The sequence below is a fragment of the Leucoraja erinacea genome, chromosome 4, assembly GCF_028641065.1.
Source record: "Leucoraja erinacea ecotype New England chromosome 4, Leri_hhj_1, whole genome shotgun sequence".
Lineage (NCBI taxonomy): Eukaryota > Metazoa > Chordata > Chondrichthyes > Rajiformes > Rajidae > Leucoraja > Leucoraja erinaceus.
The window spans coordinates 61,557,733-61,574,130 of record NC_073380.1 but is presented as its reverse complement, the minus strand read 5'-3'; the positions used below and the strand labels follow the sequence as shown (position 1 = coordinate 61,574,130).

At 39.6% G+C, this 16,398-nt stretch overlaps 1 protein-coding gene across 1 annotated transcript in view; it reads right to left on the bottom strand.

Moving 5' to 3' along the window:
* prex2 (phosphatidylinositol-3,4,5-trisphosphate-dependent Rac exchange factor 2) overlaps positions 1-16,398 on the bottom strand; it is a 317,095-nt gene that overhangs the window by 191,699 nt on the left and 108,998 nt on the right. Inside the window, exons 15-18 of the mRNA XM_055634430.1 lie at positions 13,454-13,526; positions 11,325-11,467; positions 4,272-4,364; positions 3,379-3,527 (exon numbers count right to left, since the gene is read on the bottom strand). Of these exons, the coding sequence (XP_055490405.1) occupies positions 3,379-3,527; positions 4,272-4,364; positions 11,325-11,467; positions 13,454-13,526 (458 nt within the window). The remainder of the gene's footprint in view (positions 1-3,378; positions 3,528-4,271; positions 4,365-11,324; positions 11,468-13,453; positions 13,527-16,398) is intronic.

Below are 16,398 nucleotides of genomic sequence, written 5' to 3'. Positions count from 1 at the left end.
GTTGGTTTGTCAAGGAAGACTCTCTCTAACTTCTACAGGTGCACAGTAGAGAGCATGCTGACCGGTTGCATCGTGGCTTGGTTTGGCAATTTGAGCGCCCTGGAGAGGAAAAGACTACAAAAAGTAGTAAACACTGCCCAGTCCATCATCGGCTCTGACCTTCCTTCCATTGAGGGGATTTATCGCAGTCGCTGCCTCAAAAAGGCTGGCAGTATCATCAAAGACCCACACTATCCTGGCCACACACTCATCTCCCTGTTACCTTCAGGTAGAAGGTACAGGAGCCTGAAGACTGCATCAACCAGGTTCAGGAATAGCTACTTCCCCACAGCAAACCTGGCCCGGACAAAACTCTGATTATTAATAACCCATTTTCTGTTATTTGCACTTTATTTATTCATGTGTGTATATATTTATATTATGGTATATTGTCACACTTTTCTGTTTTGTAGTAAATGCCTACTATGTTCTGTGTGCTGAAGCAAAGCAAGAATTTCATTGTCCTATACAGGGACACATGATAATAAACTCACTTGAACTTGAACTTGATAAAGAAAGATTGAGAGGAAGCTTTGGTAGAAAAGTATTGCAAGTAACCTATGTCAAGTAATTAACAACTGCAATATATTATTTAAAAAATGGAAGTTGAAATAAAACGTGCTAAAATATAAAAATATAACACAACTATAAGCTACTAAAGTGAATTCAAATCGAAGGATTATTCAGTGCTATGGAGAAAAAAAAACCTCTTTGCAGTTTGTGATGAACTTCATTGAAAGACCGTGAATAACCAAGAGATGAGTGAGGAAACTTCTAACAATTTTAATTTAAATTTTAACAAATTAAATTTCTGGCTCTGGTTGCCTCCCGCATCTTGAAGATGTGAGGATTCATCAGTTAAGTAATTATAATGAATTGCCCCCAGCATGTTGGTGTGGTCCAGAATGTGTCAGTGTACAACATTGTACAGTTGCTCAGAATGAGAGGGGAGTTAAAATGAGATTGGTGTTGGATTAAATTCCAACCCAAAACAAGTCTGTGGATTTGTTTTAAATATGGATGGAGAAGCCAATGCAAGAAATCAAGAATGTTCTTAACAGCAGCAAGAATACCATAAAATCACCAGTTTGGATGCATTTCTTTTCAAACAATATTTTCTCGTCCAGCTTCTCAGTTTCACTCTTCAAAATCATACATTCTAAAACTGAACATTTTGGTTTTGTTTTCCTTCATAATTCCAGAATAACCTTTTTTCATACCTTTGCACCACTTTGGCCAAGTAGCCCTAATTGTGCCTTGTTTCTTATTATTATCTAATGCTTGAGGCAGATCATTTTCTCCAGAAGGCATCCACAGCATGTTTGGTCTCAAAATACAACAAAGAGTAAATATAGGCACCAAAGCATCATGATCACAGTGCAACTTCAACATTTTGTTTTTGAATTCTGGTCATTCCCAAAATAGGCAGAACAACAGTTATATGACACATTGCATGCATTTGAATAAATTAGAAAGGATTGATCACAACTATCTTACTGCACTATTTATTTAATTTTTTTGTTTAGTTTAGAGGTACAGCGCGGAAAGCCCTTTGGTCCACCGATTCCGCAGCAACCAGCAATTCCCGCAAACTAACACCATCTTGCGCACACACAAGGGACAATTTACAATTTTACCAAGCCAATTAACCTACAAACCTGGATGTCTTTTGGAGTGTGGGAGGAAACCGGAGCTCCCGGGGAAAACCCACGCAGGTTATGGGGAGAACGTACAAACTCCATACAGACAGCACCCGTAGTCACGTTGCAGAATGCATGCTAAATATCTTTCATTCCCACTGGGAGTCTTATGGTCAGAACTCCTGATATAAGCTTCTCCAGATTCCAATTTTCCTCACCAACTGAATCGAAGGGAAGTAATAGGAATGGGCGAAGTAGACGATGTCTCATTCGCAATACCTGAGCACTTCAGGATCACTGCACCAATTGATGCATATTGAAAAGCCAAAGAATGAAAAGAGGCATACATATGTTTCAATTGGAGCAGCGGCTGCCTCACTACTTGGTCTGAAATATTTATTTTTCTATTATTTTATTTGATTCACCTCCTGATATTGAAGATTTAAAGAATAACTTAATATATCAATTATAATTTGATTCTATGAAAATAATTAAGTATGTTTCAGTTGATTGTTATAATTATTCAAAACTAGAAAACCTTGGTAAAATTATTTTATTTTATCATTGAGCATTTAGTTTGATTAAAATATTTTAGAGAAGGAATATGCCAAAAATTATGAAATAACAAATTGTGATTTTGGGGAAAATATACATTACTCAATGTAATATAACTGCTAACATAATAGCTGTTATTTTTCCTTGGGTATGCTAACACTTTATGATGTTTAATGGTAGGATAACAGCAAAAAAAAAGGGGTTGGTATGTATTGATAAGAAATGTATTGTAACTTGTTTTTTTTTTTTGCACAGACATTTAAGGGGCTGTCCCACTGTACGAGCTAGTTCTCCCGAGTTTCCCCTGATTCGAACTTGGAGAATTACGGTAATAGCCGCTCATAGGTACTCGGGGCTCCCATGGACCTTTTTCAACATGTTGAAAAATCTTCACTGGAAGCTCATTCCACACCGCTACCACTCTCTGAGTAAAGAAGTTCCCCCTCATGTTACCCCTAAACTTCTGTCCCTTAATTCTGAAGTCATGTCCTCTTGTTTGAATCTTCCCTATTCTCAAAGGGAAAAGCTTGTCCACATCAACTTTGTCTATCCCTCTCATCATTTTAAAGACCTCTATCAAGTCCCCCATTAACCTTCTGCGCTCCAGAGAATAAAGACCTAACTTATTCAACCTATCTCTGTAACTTAGTTGTTGAAACCCAGGCAACATTCTAGTAAATCTCCTCTGTACTCGCTCTATTTTGTTGACATCCTTCCTATAATTGGGCGACCAAGATTGTACACCATACTCCAGATTTGGTCTCACCAATGCCTTGTACAATTTTAACATTACATCCCAGCTTCTATACTCTATGCTCTGATTTATAAAGGCTAGCATACCAAAAGCTTTCTTTACCACCCTATCTATATGAGATTTCACCTTCAAGGAACTATGCACGGTTATTCCCAAATCCCTCTGTTCAACTGTATTCTTCAATTCCCTACCATTTACCATGTACGTCCTATTTTGATTTGTCCTGCCAAGGTGTAGCACCTCACATTTATCAGCATTAAACTCCATCTGCCATCTTTCAGCCCATTTTTCCAAATGGCCTAATCACTCTGTAGACTTTGAAAACAAGAAGGTTATTTTTGAGGTATGTGTTCTAATATTGAATGCATGAGCTAAATTAAAAGCACTTACTCTCGTGGCTTTGTGCTCAGAAGTACCCTGAGAGGCCTCTTGCTATTGATGCATTGCTGCAGGAAGCATTCAACTTCCTGAAAGGGTCTTTGGATAACCACATCTCCATTGATAGCAAAAAACTTTTTCCCAACCTCCAGGCCTGCCATCTGGGTGGAATCACATAAAAATGGAATGCACATAAGTTCTGCACACAACATAAGTTACAGAAACAGCAGAAAAGTTGAGTCATGGAAGATTATTGTGAATCATTTAAAGCCTGTATTTACAGATAGTTCCAATGGTGTAGGCATAGTTTAGTCAAACATTATAATCAAATAATTAACTGTGCAGCTGTAATGATGTTTACTGTGCCCAATAGGTTTTGTTTTTTTAAAGATTGTCACCATAGCAGCATTACTTATTTCTCATTAAACACATAATTTTCTTTAGACTTTCACACTGTAAATATTGATATTTAATTAAAAATTCAACATGACATTTATTATTTTTTGCCTTTGCTTCAAGTTCCATAGTTAGCCTTGATGAGCTTTGTAATCTATCGCCAGGTTTTGCCCAGAAAAAGTTGGTGATCATCATGATTCTGTTCCAAATTTCCTGAACTTTGTGCATGGCATCCTCTCAAACACATCAACCCTCGACTTACCATTTGGTAAATGGCAGAAGAAAACCGTAACTGAGTCCAATGCAGTAAACGGCATTAAAGTCCAATATGCAACATCAACTGAACATTTCCAGATCAGTCATCATACATCTGAGGATTTTAAGACTTAGTGGTACAAATGTACTACACAAACATTAAATGTTGTGCAATAATTTTTACAAATTTATGATAATTCAAAATGCAACAATCATTCCCCAAAAGATTTACTTTTAAATCTGCTGAACTTCACCTCAGCATAAGATCCTTTTTCCACAGATTTCACAATAGGAACCTTGTTTCTCTCCTCCAGAGTGAAACCATAACTTTCATCCTGAGCTTTAATCTAAGGACAGTGAAAGAATATACAAAAGAGTTAGACTATAGTTTGAGTAATTTATAATAGAAACTTAAACATTTGCATGGCTCAACACCAATTGGTCACATATGCTGTTTTCTTTTAAATTCTGCATTGCACCAATTATTTTATTATTAATTGCATGTGCACAGCATGTCCATGATATTACTGTTATTTAGATCTACTTTAAGATCTTGTAAATGAGAAAAACCTTTCTGTTTAGAGAAACATGCCATGTGGTACTGGGATTTCCTACCACATCAAACTGTTTCAAAGCATTCTGACACAATGGTCTAGACTTTAGATCAATGGAGAAGATAGAACTTAGAAACGTACAGCACAGGAATGGGCTCTTCACCCCACTATGTCTGTGCCAAACATGACGTTGTTAAATTAATTTCCTCTGCGTACATATGGTACATATCCCTCCATTCCCTGCATATGCATGCACCTATCTAAAAGCCTCTTAAACACCACTATTGTATCTGCTTCCACCACCAACCCGGGCAGTGCGTTTGAAGTGCCCACCCCTCTCTGGCGCAAAACATTTGCCCCATTCATCTCCTTTCAACTTTGCTCCTCTCACCTTAAAGCCATGCTATCTAGTCTTTGACATTTTCACCCGAGCAAAAATGTACAATAAACGACACATTATAATTCTTGGCATCTATTGCAGCAATCTCAGCATTGCTAATCTGCCCATGTTTTGTTACTTTTCAAAGCCATTGAAAGCAGAACAGTAACGTAGGACATCGTCAGCAGTGATAACATCGTGGCCATTTGGTGTCACCTGTTCATTGAAGTGAATGAAATAAATAACCTTCGATTTGCAATTAAGAATTGCACTAAACGGTGATATCTTGCTTAGATGTACTTTATCCATGGTTAAATCAATACATGAAATAAATGAACAAATTATTGAGTTAAAACTGCTCGATCGCATTGTGATTTAAAGCAACTAAAATATTATCATTAAAGTATGAAAAAAATATATTGAAAGCTTGCATCTTTGGGAGGTCTGTTGGTCATTGTGGAAAGAGAAATAGAGTTAATATTTCAGGTTGAAGACCATTCAGTAAAACCTGGAAAGAAAGAAACTAGTCAGTTGTAAGTTGCAACGAGAGTGGGTGGATTAGATCGACACACGGAATATCTCTGAAGAAGGTGATGTTCAGATGCACTGTGATAAGGTCATCTGGGAGATAGGCTAATAAGAGTGGTTCAAGCGAGAGAATACAAGAAAGGCTCAAAGATTTAGATCTGGGAACTACATGTGCTCGTGCTCATTCAATAATCTGTAATTCACTACCATCTGGGTTCCTTCATCAATAGGTCACTGCTTCCTGTGACCTATACGGAACTCAAAAATGGAATTAGTTTCTCTGCCAATATTCATCCTGTTCTTACTTTCACATGGTCCAAGTCTGTCTCTTCTCTTCCCTTTCTGGATTTCTCTGTCACCATCTTGAGGGAGATATTTGCACAAACATCAATTACAAGCCTACAGAATCCCACAGCTATCTGAAGTATACTTCCTCTCATCCTTCTTCCTCCATGGACTCCATTCCATCCTGCCATCAAATTCACACACCTCTGCTCATCCACTTGCTCATCCACCAGAGTGAGCAAGAATAGTGTTCCCTTCCACCTTAATTTCCATCCAACCAGTCTGAAGAAGAGTCTCGACCCGAAACATCACCCATTCCTTCTCTCCAGAGATGCTGCATGTCCCGCCGAGTTACTCCAGCATTTTGTGTCTATCTTCGGTTTAAACCAGCATCTGCAGTTCCTTCCGACACAGTCTCCACATTCAACGGATCAATGGATTCATCTCTCTCTCTCTCTCTTACCTCTCTTGTAGCCCTCATCAGCAAGATGACTTAATCAATAACTTTTCCCCACAGCAACACTTACTTTTGTCAAGTTATGACAACAATATTTAATCGTGAAGACAATGAAAGAGCTGCACAAAAATATCCAGGAAAACATGAGAAAGCACAATCCATAAAGTAAGTCACTTGCTCCAGATTGTTCCCTTTTACACAGTTCAAACACCTAGATCCTGTTTCTTGACATAGTGGTCAGAGTGGGGATGGAATACAGAATAACAGTTACAGCTAACTGGACGCTCACTGACACTCTTGGGGCATGACAAAATGCTGGAGTAACTCAGCGGGACAGGCAGCATCTATGGGGTGACATTTCAGGTCATGACCCTTCTTAAGTCACTCATTCCTTCTCTCCAGAAATGCTGCCTGTCCCGCCGAGTTACTCCAGCATTTTCTGTCTATCTTCGGTGTAAACCAGCATCGGCAGTTCCTTCCTACACTCTTGTGATGTGAACAGAAATGTGTTTGACCTTAGCCTGACAAGCTACAATATTTTTTTCCTTTTGTTTCCAATTTCCAACAACTGCATTTTTTCCTGATTTTCAATGATGGATGATACCTCAGTTTCAGCTCTTATTGTTTTGGATAAAGCTAACGCCCACGCACGATTCTAAGAGAAAGTTCTATTGTCAAAATATCGTCCAGGCTACACTACCTTTCAGGAAGGCAGGAATTCCTCAGTAAATATAAATCAAAGTTGTGTGCCTAGTTCACATTTAAGTACAATTGTTTTTATTGGCTTGGAGGGTCAAAAGTGGTGGTTTGTGTAATCACAATGTACTGTTCAGTTAAATTTATTGCCCCGTGTACCGAGGTACAGTGAAAAGCTGAGTCAGCGGAAAGACAATGCCCAATTACAATCGACCCATTCACAGTGTACAAAGATATCATGAGGGAATAAAGTTTAGTGCAAGGTAAAGCCAGTAAAGTCCAATCAAATATAGTCCAAGGGTCACCAATGAGGTAGTTAGAAGTTCAGGACTGCTCTCTAGTGGTGGTAGGATGATTCAGTTGCCTGATAACAACAGTTCAGTGAACATTGTCTATTATTTCTCTATGGGGATTACGGAAACAACTTGCAATATAATAATAATGAAGAGAAAAAATGATTCATGATTTTGCCTTGTAATATCCAAACTGTACATCTTCACCGAATGTTGAAAGTATTGTGTGCCTAATCCATCAGAAACATGCTTGGATAACATTGCTGCCTGAAACATACCTGTGACTTAAATCAACCATCAAGATGTGCCTTTTAACAGCCACAGGAAATAATACTAAGCAGGTCTTCTTGTGTTATCAGGTAGAATTTAACTACAGTTTACTAGAATGTTGCCTGGGTTTCAACAACTAAGTTACAGAGATAGGTTGAATAAGTTAGGTCTTTATTCTCTGGAGCACAGAAGGTTAAGGGGGGACCTGATAGAGGTCTTTAAAATGATGAGAGGGATAGACAGAGTTGATGTGGACAAGCTTTTCCCTTTGAGAATAGGGAAGATTCAAACAAGAGGACATGACTTCAGAATTAAGGGACAGAAGTTTAGGGGTAATATGAGGGGGAACTTCTTTACGCAGAGAGTGGTGGCGGCGTGGAATGAGCTCCCAGTGGAAGTGGTGGAGGCAGGTTCATTAGTATCATTTAAAAATAAATTGGATAGGCATATGGATGTGGAGGGTTAACTACATGGACTTGTATTTTTATTTTGCAATTCTCAATATTGTCAAATAATACTTCTTACTAAGATCTTGAGTGGGTTCAATATCCAGTGGGCTGCATCTGCCTCAGATCCCATTTCATCTGTTTCCCTTCTTTCTGTTTGCTCTGCTAATTTTGGCAAGAAAATAACCCCCATAGAGTCATTTCTGCTCATATGTAAGAAATGATCATTCTACAAAAAAGTATTGCAGGTCTGACACTTTTAGATTAACAGCTGCAAATCCACCTCTGCAAATCACCAAAGCAAACAAGAGTTTACAAATTTTTTCCTTCAGTTCAAATGCTTCTCCAGTATAATTTTCTCTGCAGTGGATTGCACGGGAACTTAGTTTCACCAATACAATTCTAACTGCAGAATTTGAGTAACATTAGTTGCAAAAATAAATAACACTGAAAACATCCAGCAGGTCGGGAACATCTGTGGAAAAACAAAACAAGTTAACATTCCTGGTTGAAGAACCTCTGGAAGAACTGAGAAAAAGAGAAAACAAGGAGATACAAGTGACTGGAGAAAACAAGGAGATAAGGTTGTCAGGGGTTATGGGGAGACAGGAGAATGCAGTAAAGGGCCTGTCCCACTTCCCCGAGTTATTCACGAATTCTCCCAAATTCGCAGAATGTTTGTAACAAGTCCGTAGGAGGCCGTAGGAGTCTGTGGATATATCGTACCAGCTCGTTATGCCAGCCGTAGGTACTCGGGGCTTTTTTTTTTAACTCTTGAAGATTTTTCATCAAACGTCCCGACTTACCTGATGCCCTGAGTACCTACGGCTGGCATAACGAGCCGCTACGATATATTCCCGGACTCGTTTCGAACATTCGGCAAGTTTGAAAACTCTGCAGAATTCGTGAATAACTCAGGAGAATTTGTGAATAACTCGGGAACAGACCCTTTAGGAGAGAGAGATAGATCAGCCATGATTGAATGACGCAGTCGACTTGATGGGCCAAATGGAATAATTCTGCTCCTATCACTTATGACATTATGACTGCAGATGCTGGAATCTATAGCAACAGAGTCCCCTGCCCAGAGTAGGTGAATCAAGGAATAGAGGACAAAGACCTATTAAATCTTTTCCCCTTCACCTTAAACCCGAGGGGTAACTTTTTCATACAAAGGGTGGTGGATGTATGGAACAAGCTGCCAGAAGAGGTAGTTGAGGCAGGGACTATCCCAACATTTAAGAAACAGTTAGATATCTACATGGATAGGACAGGAGGGATATGGACCAAATGCAGGTAGGTGGGACTAGTGTAGCTGGGAGATGTTGGTCGGTGTGGGCAAGTTGGGCCAAAGGGCCTGTTTCCATGCTGTATCACTCTATGACTTTTGCACCATTCTGATATTTTTCAGTTATTCCCCTAGTTAATGTTGTATTTATCATTTCTCTATTTATACTCTTTACTCTGAGCTTTATGTGAACAATAAATTTCACTGCACCCGAGTGTATGGCAATGTATTAAACTGAATCTGAATTGAAATAGAAACATAGAAACATAGAAATTAGGTGCAGGAGTAGGCCATTCGGCCCTTCGAGCCTGCACCGCCATTCAATATGATCATGGCTGATCATCCAACTCAGTATCCCGTGCCTGACTTCTCTCCATACCCCCTGATCCCCTTAGCCACAAGGGCCACATCTAACTCCCTCTTAAATATAGCCAATGAACTGGCCTCAACTACCCTCTGTGGCAGAGAGTTCCATATTCACACTCTGTGTGAAAAAAGTTTCTTCTCATCTCGGTTTTAAAGGATTTCCCCTTTATCCTTAAGCTGTGACCCCTTGTCCTGGACTTCCCTAACATCGGGAACAATCTTCCTGCATCTAGCCTGTCCAACCCCTTAAGAATTAGTAAGTTTCTATAAGATCCCCTCTCAATCTTCTAAATTCTAGAGAGTATAAACCAAGTCTATCCAGTCTTTCTTCATAAGACAGTCCTGACATCCCAGGAATCAGTCTGGTGAACCGTCTCTGCACTCCCTCTATGGCAATAATGTCCTTCCTCAGATTTGGAGACCAAAACTGTACGCAATACTCCAGGTGTGGTCTCACCAAGACCCTGTACAACTGCAGTAGAACCTCTCTGTTCCTATACTCAAATCCTTTTGCTATGAATGCTAACATACCATTCGCTTTCTTCACTGCCTGCTGCACCTGCATGCCTACTTTCAATGACTGGTGTCCCATGACACCCAGGTCTCGCTGCACCCCCTTTCCCAATCGGCCACCATTTAGATAATAGTCTGCTTTCCTGTTTTTTGCCACCAAAATGGATAACCTCACATTTATCCACATTATACTGCATCTGCCAAACATTTGTTATCCAAGTCACCCTGCAGTCTCCTAGCATCCTCCTCACAGCTAACACTCTATGTCATCTGCAAACTTGGAGATATTACTTTCAATGCACCTAATATATATGTAAATAGCTTCCCAGTACTGAGCCTTCCCCACTTTGCCATTGTGAAAAGGACCCGTTTACTCCTACTCTTTGCTTCCTGTTCGCCAGCAAGTTCTTTATACAAATCAATACTGAACTCCCAATGCCTTGTGCTTTAAGTTTGTATACTAATCTCTTATGTGGGACCTTGTCGAAAGCCTTCTGGAAGTCCAGATACACCACATCCACTGGTTCTCCCCTATCCACGCTACTAGTTACATCCTCGAAAAATTCTATAAGATTCGTCAGACATGATTTACCTTTCGTAAATCCATGCTGACTTTGTCCAATGATTTCACCACTTTCCAAATGTGCTGCTATCCCATCTTTAATAACTGATTCTAGCAGTTTCCCCACTACCGATGTTAGACTAACTGGTCTGTAATTCCCCATTTTCTCTCTCCCTCCCTTCTTAAAATGTTAGAGCAATATTTGAACTTACAACATACTGAATGAGAGGAATGAAGCAATACCTTGAACAAAGCAGCCTGGAATTAATACACAGAATTCAACATATTTAAGTGCACTTTCTTAAAATTATGTATTTTATTGAAATCTACTCATCCATGTCAACTAATGTGAATGAAATATCCATGTTAATTTACTAAGAACAGTAATTAAGACAACAGATATTAGACTAATACTAATTTCCATTATGATCATCTGTTAGTTTTAAATTAAAAAATGCTTGCAGAAATTTACATACAATTAATTTACAAAGATCGAGTTACGGAAGCAAGAATTTTACATATAATTGTAAACTGCACTTAAGGGATGAAACATAATTCCTATTGTTAACATTGTCAAATTAATTATTGTTTCTGCTTTGAATGCTTACATTTGTCATCCAAGCACTCCCGTTTCATACAGTTTCTTACTGCACGAGTCAGAGCTACCTACCAACAGTGTCTTGGCAATGACATTTTCAACTATTTTCAAGTCATGACGCATGTGCTTCTGCCTTAAGTTTGAGCCTTCTATTTCCTCATCAGCAAAAAAGCGGAATAAGAGGGGTTCATCTTTAAATTCACTCTTTTCCAGTACTGCAACAAAAAAGAAACAAAATATAAACAAATACATAATTTCAATTCAATGTCTTACAGCCAGGATATGTCAGGATAAGGAAGTCAGGAATTTAGACTAACTGGAGAGGACCTCTAGGACCAGAGGTCATAGACTCAGAATTAAAGGGCTGTAGTGCGTGGGTCTCAAAAGGAAGCACGTGTTTTTGAGAGGCACCTTTAATTATGTTCCTCCCGGTTGTAGGGAAGACCAAATGAGACCAGTGCTGGGACCCCAGCTATTTACAATATATATTAATGATCTGGATGAGGGAATTGAAGGCAATATCTCCAAGTTTGCGGGTGACACTAAGCTGGGGGGCAGTGTTAGCTGTGAGGAGGATGCAAGGAGACTGCAAGGTGACTTGGATAGGCTGGGTGAGTGGGCAGATGTTTGGCAAATGCAGTATAATGTGGATAAATGTGAGGTTATCCATTTTGGTGGCAAAAACGGGAAAGCAGACTATTATCTAAATGGTGGCCGATTGGGAAAGGGGGAGATGCAGCGAGACCTGGGTGTCATGGTACACCAGTCATTTAAGGTAGGCATGCAGGTGCAGCAGGCAGTAAAGAAAGCGAATGGTATGTTGGCTTTCATAGCAAAAGGATTTGAGTATAGGAGCAGGGAGGTTCTACTGCAGTTGTACATGGTCTTGGTGAGACCACACCTGGAGTATTGCGTACAGTTTTGGTCTCCAAATCTGAGGAAGGACATTATTGCCATAGAGGGAGTGCAGAGAAGGTTCACCAGACTGATTCCTGGGATGTCAGGACTGTCTTATGAAGAAAGACTGGATAGACTTGGTTTATACTCTCTAGAATTTAGGAGATTGAGAGGGGATCTTATAGAAACCTACAAAATTCTTAAGGGGTTGGACAGGCTAGATGCAGGAAGATTGTTCCCGATGTTGGGGAAGTCCAGGACAAGCGGTCACAGCTTAAGGATAAGGGGGAAATCCTTTAAAACCGAGATGAGGAGAACTTTTTTCACACAGAGAGTGGTGAATCTCTGGAACTCTCTGCCACAGAGGGTAGTTGAGGCCAGTTCATTGGCTATATTTAAGAGGGAGTTAGATGTGGCCCTTGTGGCCAAGGGGATCAGAGGGTATGGAGAGAAGGCAGGTACGGGATACTGAGTTGGATGATCAGCCATGATCATATTAAATGGCGGTGCAGGCTCGAAGGGCCGAATGGCCTACTCCTGCACCTAATTTCTATGTTGCTATGTTTCTATGAAAGATGGCACCCAAACCCCTGCCTTTAAACCCTCTGGCTAAGGGCCGCCTCCGGACTGAACCACTCCCATGCCGAGGGGTTCGACAGGTATGATGGCACGACCCTTGGGAGCCGCCACAGGGCGCTCTTTTAGAAAGGTGGTGAGGAGGAACTGCTTTAGTCAGAGGGTAGTTAATCTGTGGAACTCATTGACACAGTGGGTTGCGGAAGTCAGTGGATATTTTTTAGCCAGGATAGACAAATTCTTGATTAGAAGGGTTATGGGGAGAAGGCAGGAAAATGGGATGAGGAGGCAAAGATCAACCATGATTGAATGGCAGAGTGGATTCGATGGGCCGAATGGCCTATACATTGTGAACTGGAGAGTTCATCGAGAGACTCAATAGGCTCCACAATGTAATTATTTTTATTTATGGTAAATAAATAAATGTTGAACCTCAGAGATGTTCTGAGATCACACAGTACTTGTCATTTACTTTAGTACCTGAAATCAGATAGTATATACTCATTCTGGAAACATTTGAATTTATTTACTAAATTAAAGATGAGGACAGATGTTTTAATATTGGCATGGGGAAAGCTATGCATGTAAAATTGCAGTTAACAAAGGTCAGAAAAGGTAAACTTGAAATGTTTTTTTTGTTTCTATGGCAGTTGAAATTCAGCATAAATGTGCCATTACGCTATTCTAAAAGAGCTGATGTTTAAATGATGCATTGAATGTAACCTTACCATGGTGCATAAAACCATTGTCGCACAGCTCCACTCCCAGGATTATTGCTTCCTCTCTGGTCCTACAGTCTCCCTGATGAAGTAATAGACATTCTCCATGGATAATGCAAATATAAAGTAATAGCTATCAAATACTGTTACATTTTCTTAAGTACCTTGCTCACGGAGAAAAATATATTTAAAAGCATTTTCAGCATAATGCAAGAACTAATTTCATAATCTTGACTACCAATGGATTCAATGGCCATATTCAATAAGTATCACCAATATCACCGCATTTATACAGTGCCATTAACCTGGTAAAATATACAATAAGCATTTTCCAGCATTTATTCAAACAAAGTTTGACGCCGAGACACAGAGAGTAAAAGGTTTGATCAAAAAAAGTATGTTCTATTCAGTTCCGTAATGAGGTGGGAAGAGCACAGAGAGATTTTAAAATAAATATTTTTTAAATTAATGCATTGCTCAACTACAAGATTACTTGAATGATGGATGAACAGGATTTGCTGAGAATAATGAAAAAGGCAGTAGTTTTCAATTATCATAAGTTAAAGGATGTTGAAAGATAGAAGTCTGGTCAGGACTGTGCTGAAATAGTACAGTTATGTGGCAATAAAGGAAAATATAAGGATCTTACAGCAGATGAGATGAACAAATCAGGCAATATTACAGATGTGGGAGTGGACTGTTCGAGTACTAACATACAGTAGATACATCATCTGAAGCTCTTCACAATGTCAAAGGAACTGGTAACCAGCAAATACATTTTGTGGTCTAGAACAAAGCCGATGGCTTTAGTCTTCTTAATATTTGTTTGCAGGAAATTCTTGCTAATTATGAAGTGGTTGGACAAGTTCAAGACCAAGGGAGCTAATGCTGGTGTCCACGGTATAGATGTGGGGAAACAAATGCAGATTTTTTTTTTTAAAGCCGAAGTGCTGGAGTAACTCAACTTGCTCCCTGACACTTTGTGCAGCACTTTGCAGCTTACTCCAGCACTTGTGCGGATGTGGGACATGAAGTGCTTATGAGCAATGTCAACAAGGCCAGCATGTATATGAATTATAGGGGGCAATGATGGATCGTTGAAAATGGCTATTTTATAACTATAACTGGATAGATAAGAAGGAACAGCAAGTTCAATCTAACCAGCTGGATAACAGAGAAGAGCCATTGATGGTACACAAAAATGCTGGAGAAACTCAGCGGGTGCAGCAGCATCTATGGAGCGAAGGAAATAGGCAATGTTTCAGGCCGAAACGTTGCCTATTTCCTTCGCTCCATAGATGCTGCTGCACCCACTGAGTTTCTCCAGCATTTTTGTTTACCTTCGATTTTCCAGCATCTGCAGTTCCTTCTTAAACACAAAGAGCCATTGATATTGTGGTCAACCATTTCTGAGTTTCAGATCAAGTCAAGAAGAGATACTTTACAACAGTTGTTCCTGGAATTGCAGCTGACTGCTTGATGTGCCAAGAAATTACCCTCATCAGATTCAACATATTTATTTTTTTATCCTTTAAAAATAATAATTTTTGACATAAATTGTAAAGCATTTAGTCACCAACAAAATAAAGCATTTTTGTTGAAGATTTTGATTAACCTAATTTGTTAAAGATTGATAATAATTTCATAAAGTCATAGAGGGATATTCAGAAACAAACCATCTGACCTTTCAGATTGGCATCAACCATAAACCATCTAAAGATGGCATCTCCAGTAGTCATAAGAAAATGGGGGAAACTATGTAATATAGTCAACCTTACTGCAATAGGACAATGGAAAATTAGGCTAACTTAGTAAAGGTGACTTATGGAACCACATTGGAAAAGACCAATGCAATATTTAGAGTGGAAAGTGCTTTGACAGCTGAACAGAGTTAATTACAACAAAGATAGCTATGGAAGGGAGTTAGAATGTAGGGCTATTCACATGATAAGGTATGATAAGGGCAGGGAAGCAGGCTCACAAAGGTTCATCTTTACAAGAGTAATGCAGGACGGGCTGACAGGCAAGTCCATTTAAAATCAATTAAGTAATCATCATAAACCTCAATTGAGAAGAACGGGATCTTGATGGTTTAACTGCAGAATCTATTTGGGAATATTGTAACATTGAATAGTGTAAAGTTATTTAAGATTTTTAGGGCAGCAGATCATTTACTCACCGGAATGCTCTCCAGCATGTGTTGCAATAAGGCCTGAATAAACTGACTTGTTTGAGAAACTCACCACAGCTGTATGAGATTTTCTTGGTGTGCAGTCCCACTCCGTAACTAAGTGGGTGACTAGGCTCCAGGTGAAAGGCAAATTCAAGGAGCAGCTCAATAGACAATAGGTGCAGGAGTAGGCCATTTGGCCCTTCAAGCCAGCACTGACATTCAATGTGATCATAGCTGATCATCCCCAATCAGTACCCCATTCCTGCCTTCTCCCCATATCCCCTGACTCTGCTATCTTTAAGAGCCCTATCTAGCTCTCTCTTTAAATTATCCAGAGAACCGCCTCCACCCGAGGCAGAGAAGTCCACAAACTCACACCTTTCTGTGTGAAAAAGTGTTTCCTCATCCCTGTTCTAAATGGCTTACCCCTGATTCTTAAACTGTGGACCTGGTTCTGAACTCCCCCAACACCAGGAACATGTTTCCGGTCTCTAGCGTGTCCAAACCCTTAATAATCTTATATGTTTCAATAAGATCCCCAGCTCAAGCTCATAAATCCCTCAAACACTATTAGTACATGAATCTCATTTTATTATCTTCAGATTCCCATCTACTCCAGATTGCACTACTTACCTAGACACTTTTATCTCCAGCAACAATTTGATAGTAGCCAGTCAATCACTCTGCACATCTTTGGAATGTGGGAAGAAACCGGAGCACCCAATGGAAACTCTCACAGCCACAGGAAGTACATGCAAGCTCCACACAGACAGGGCAAGAG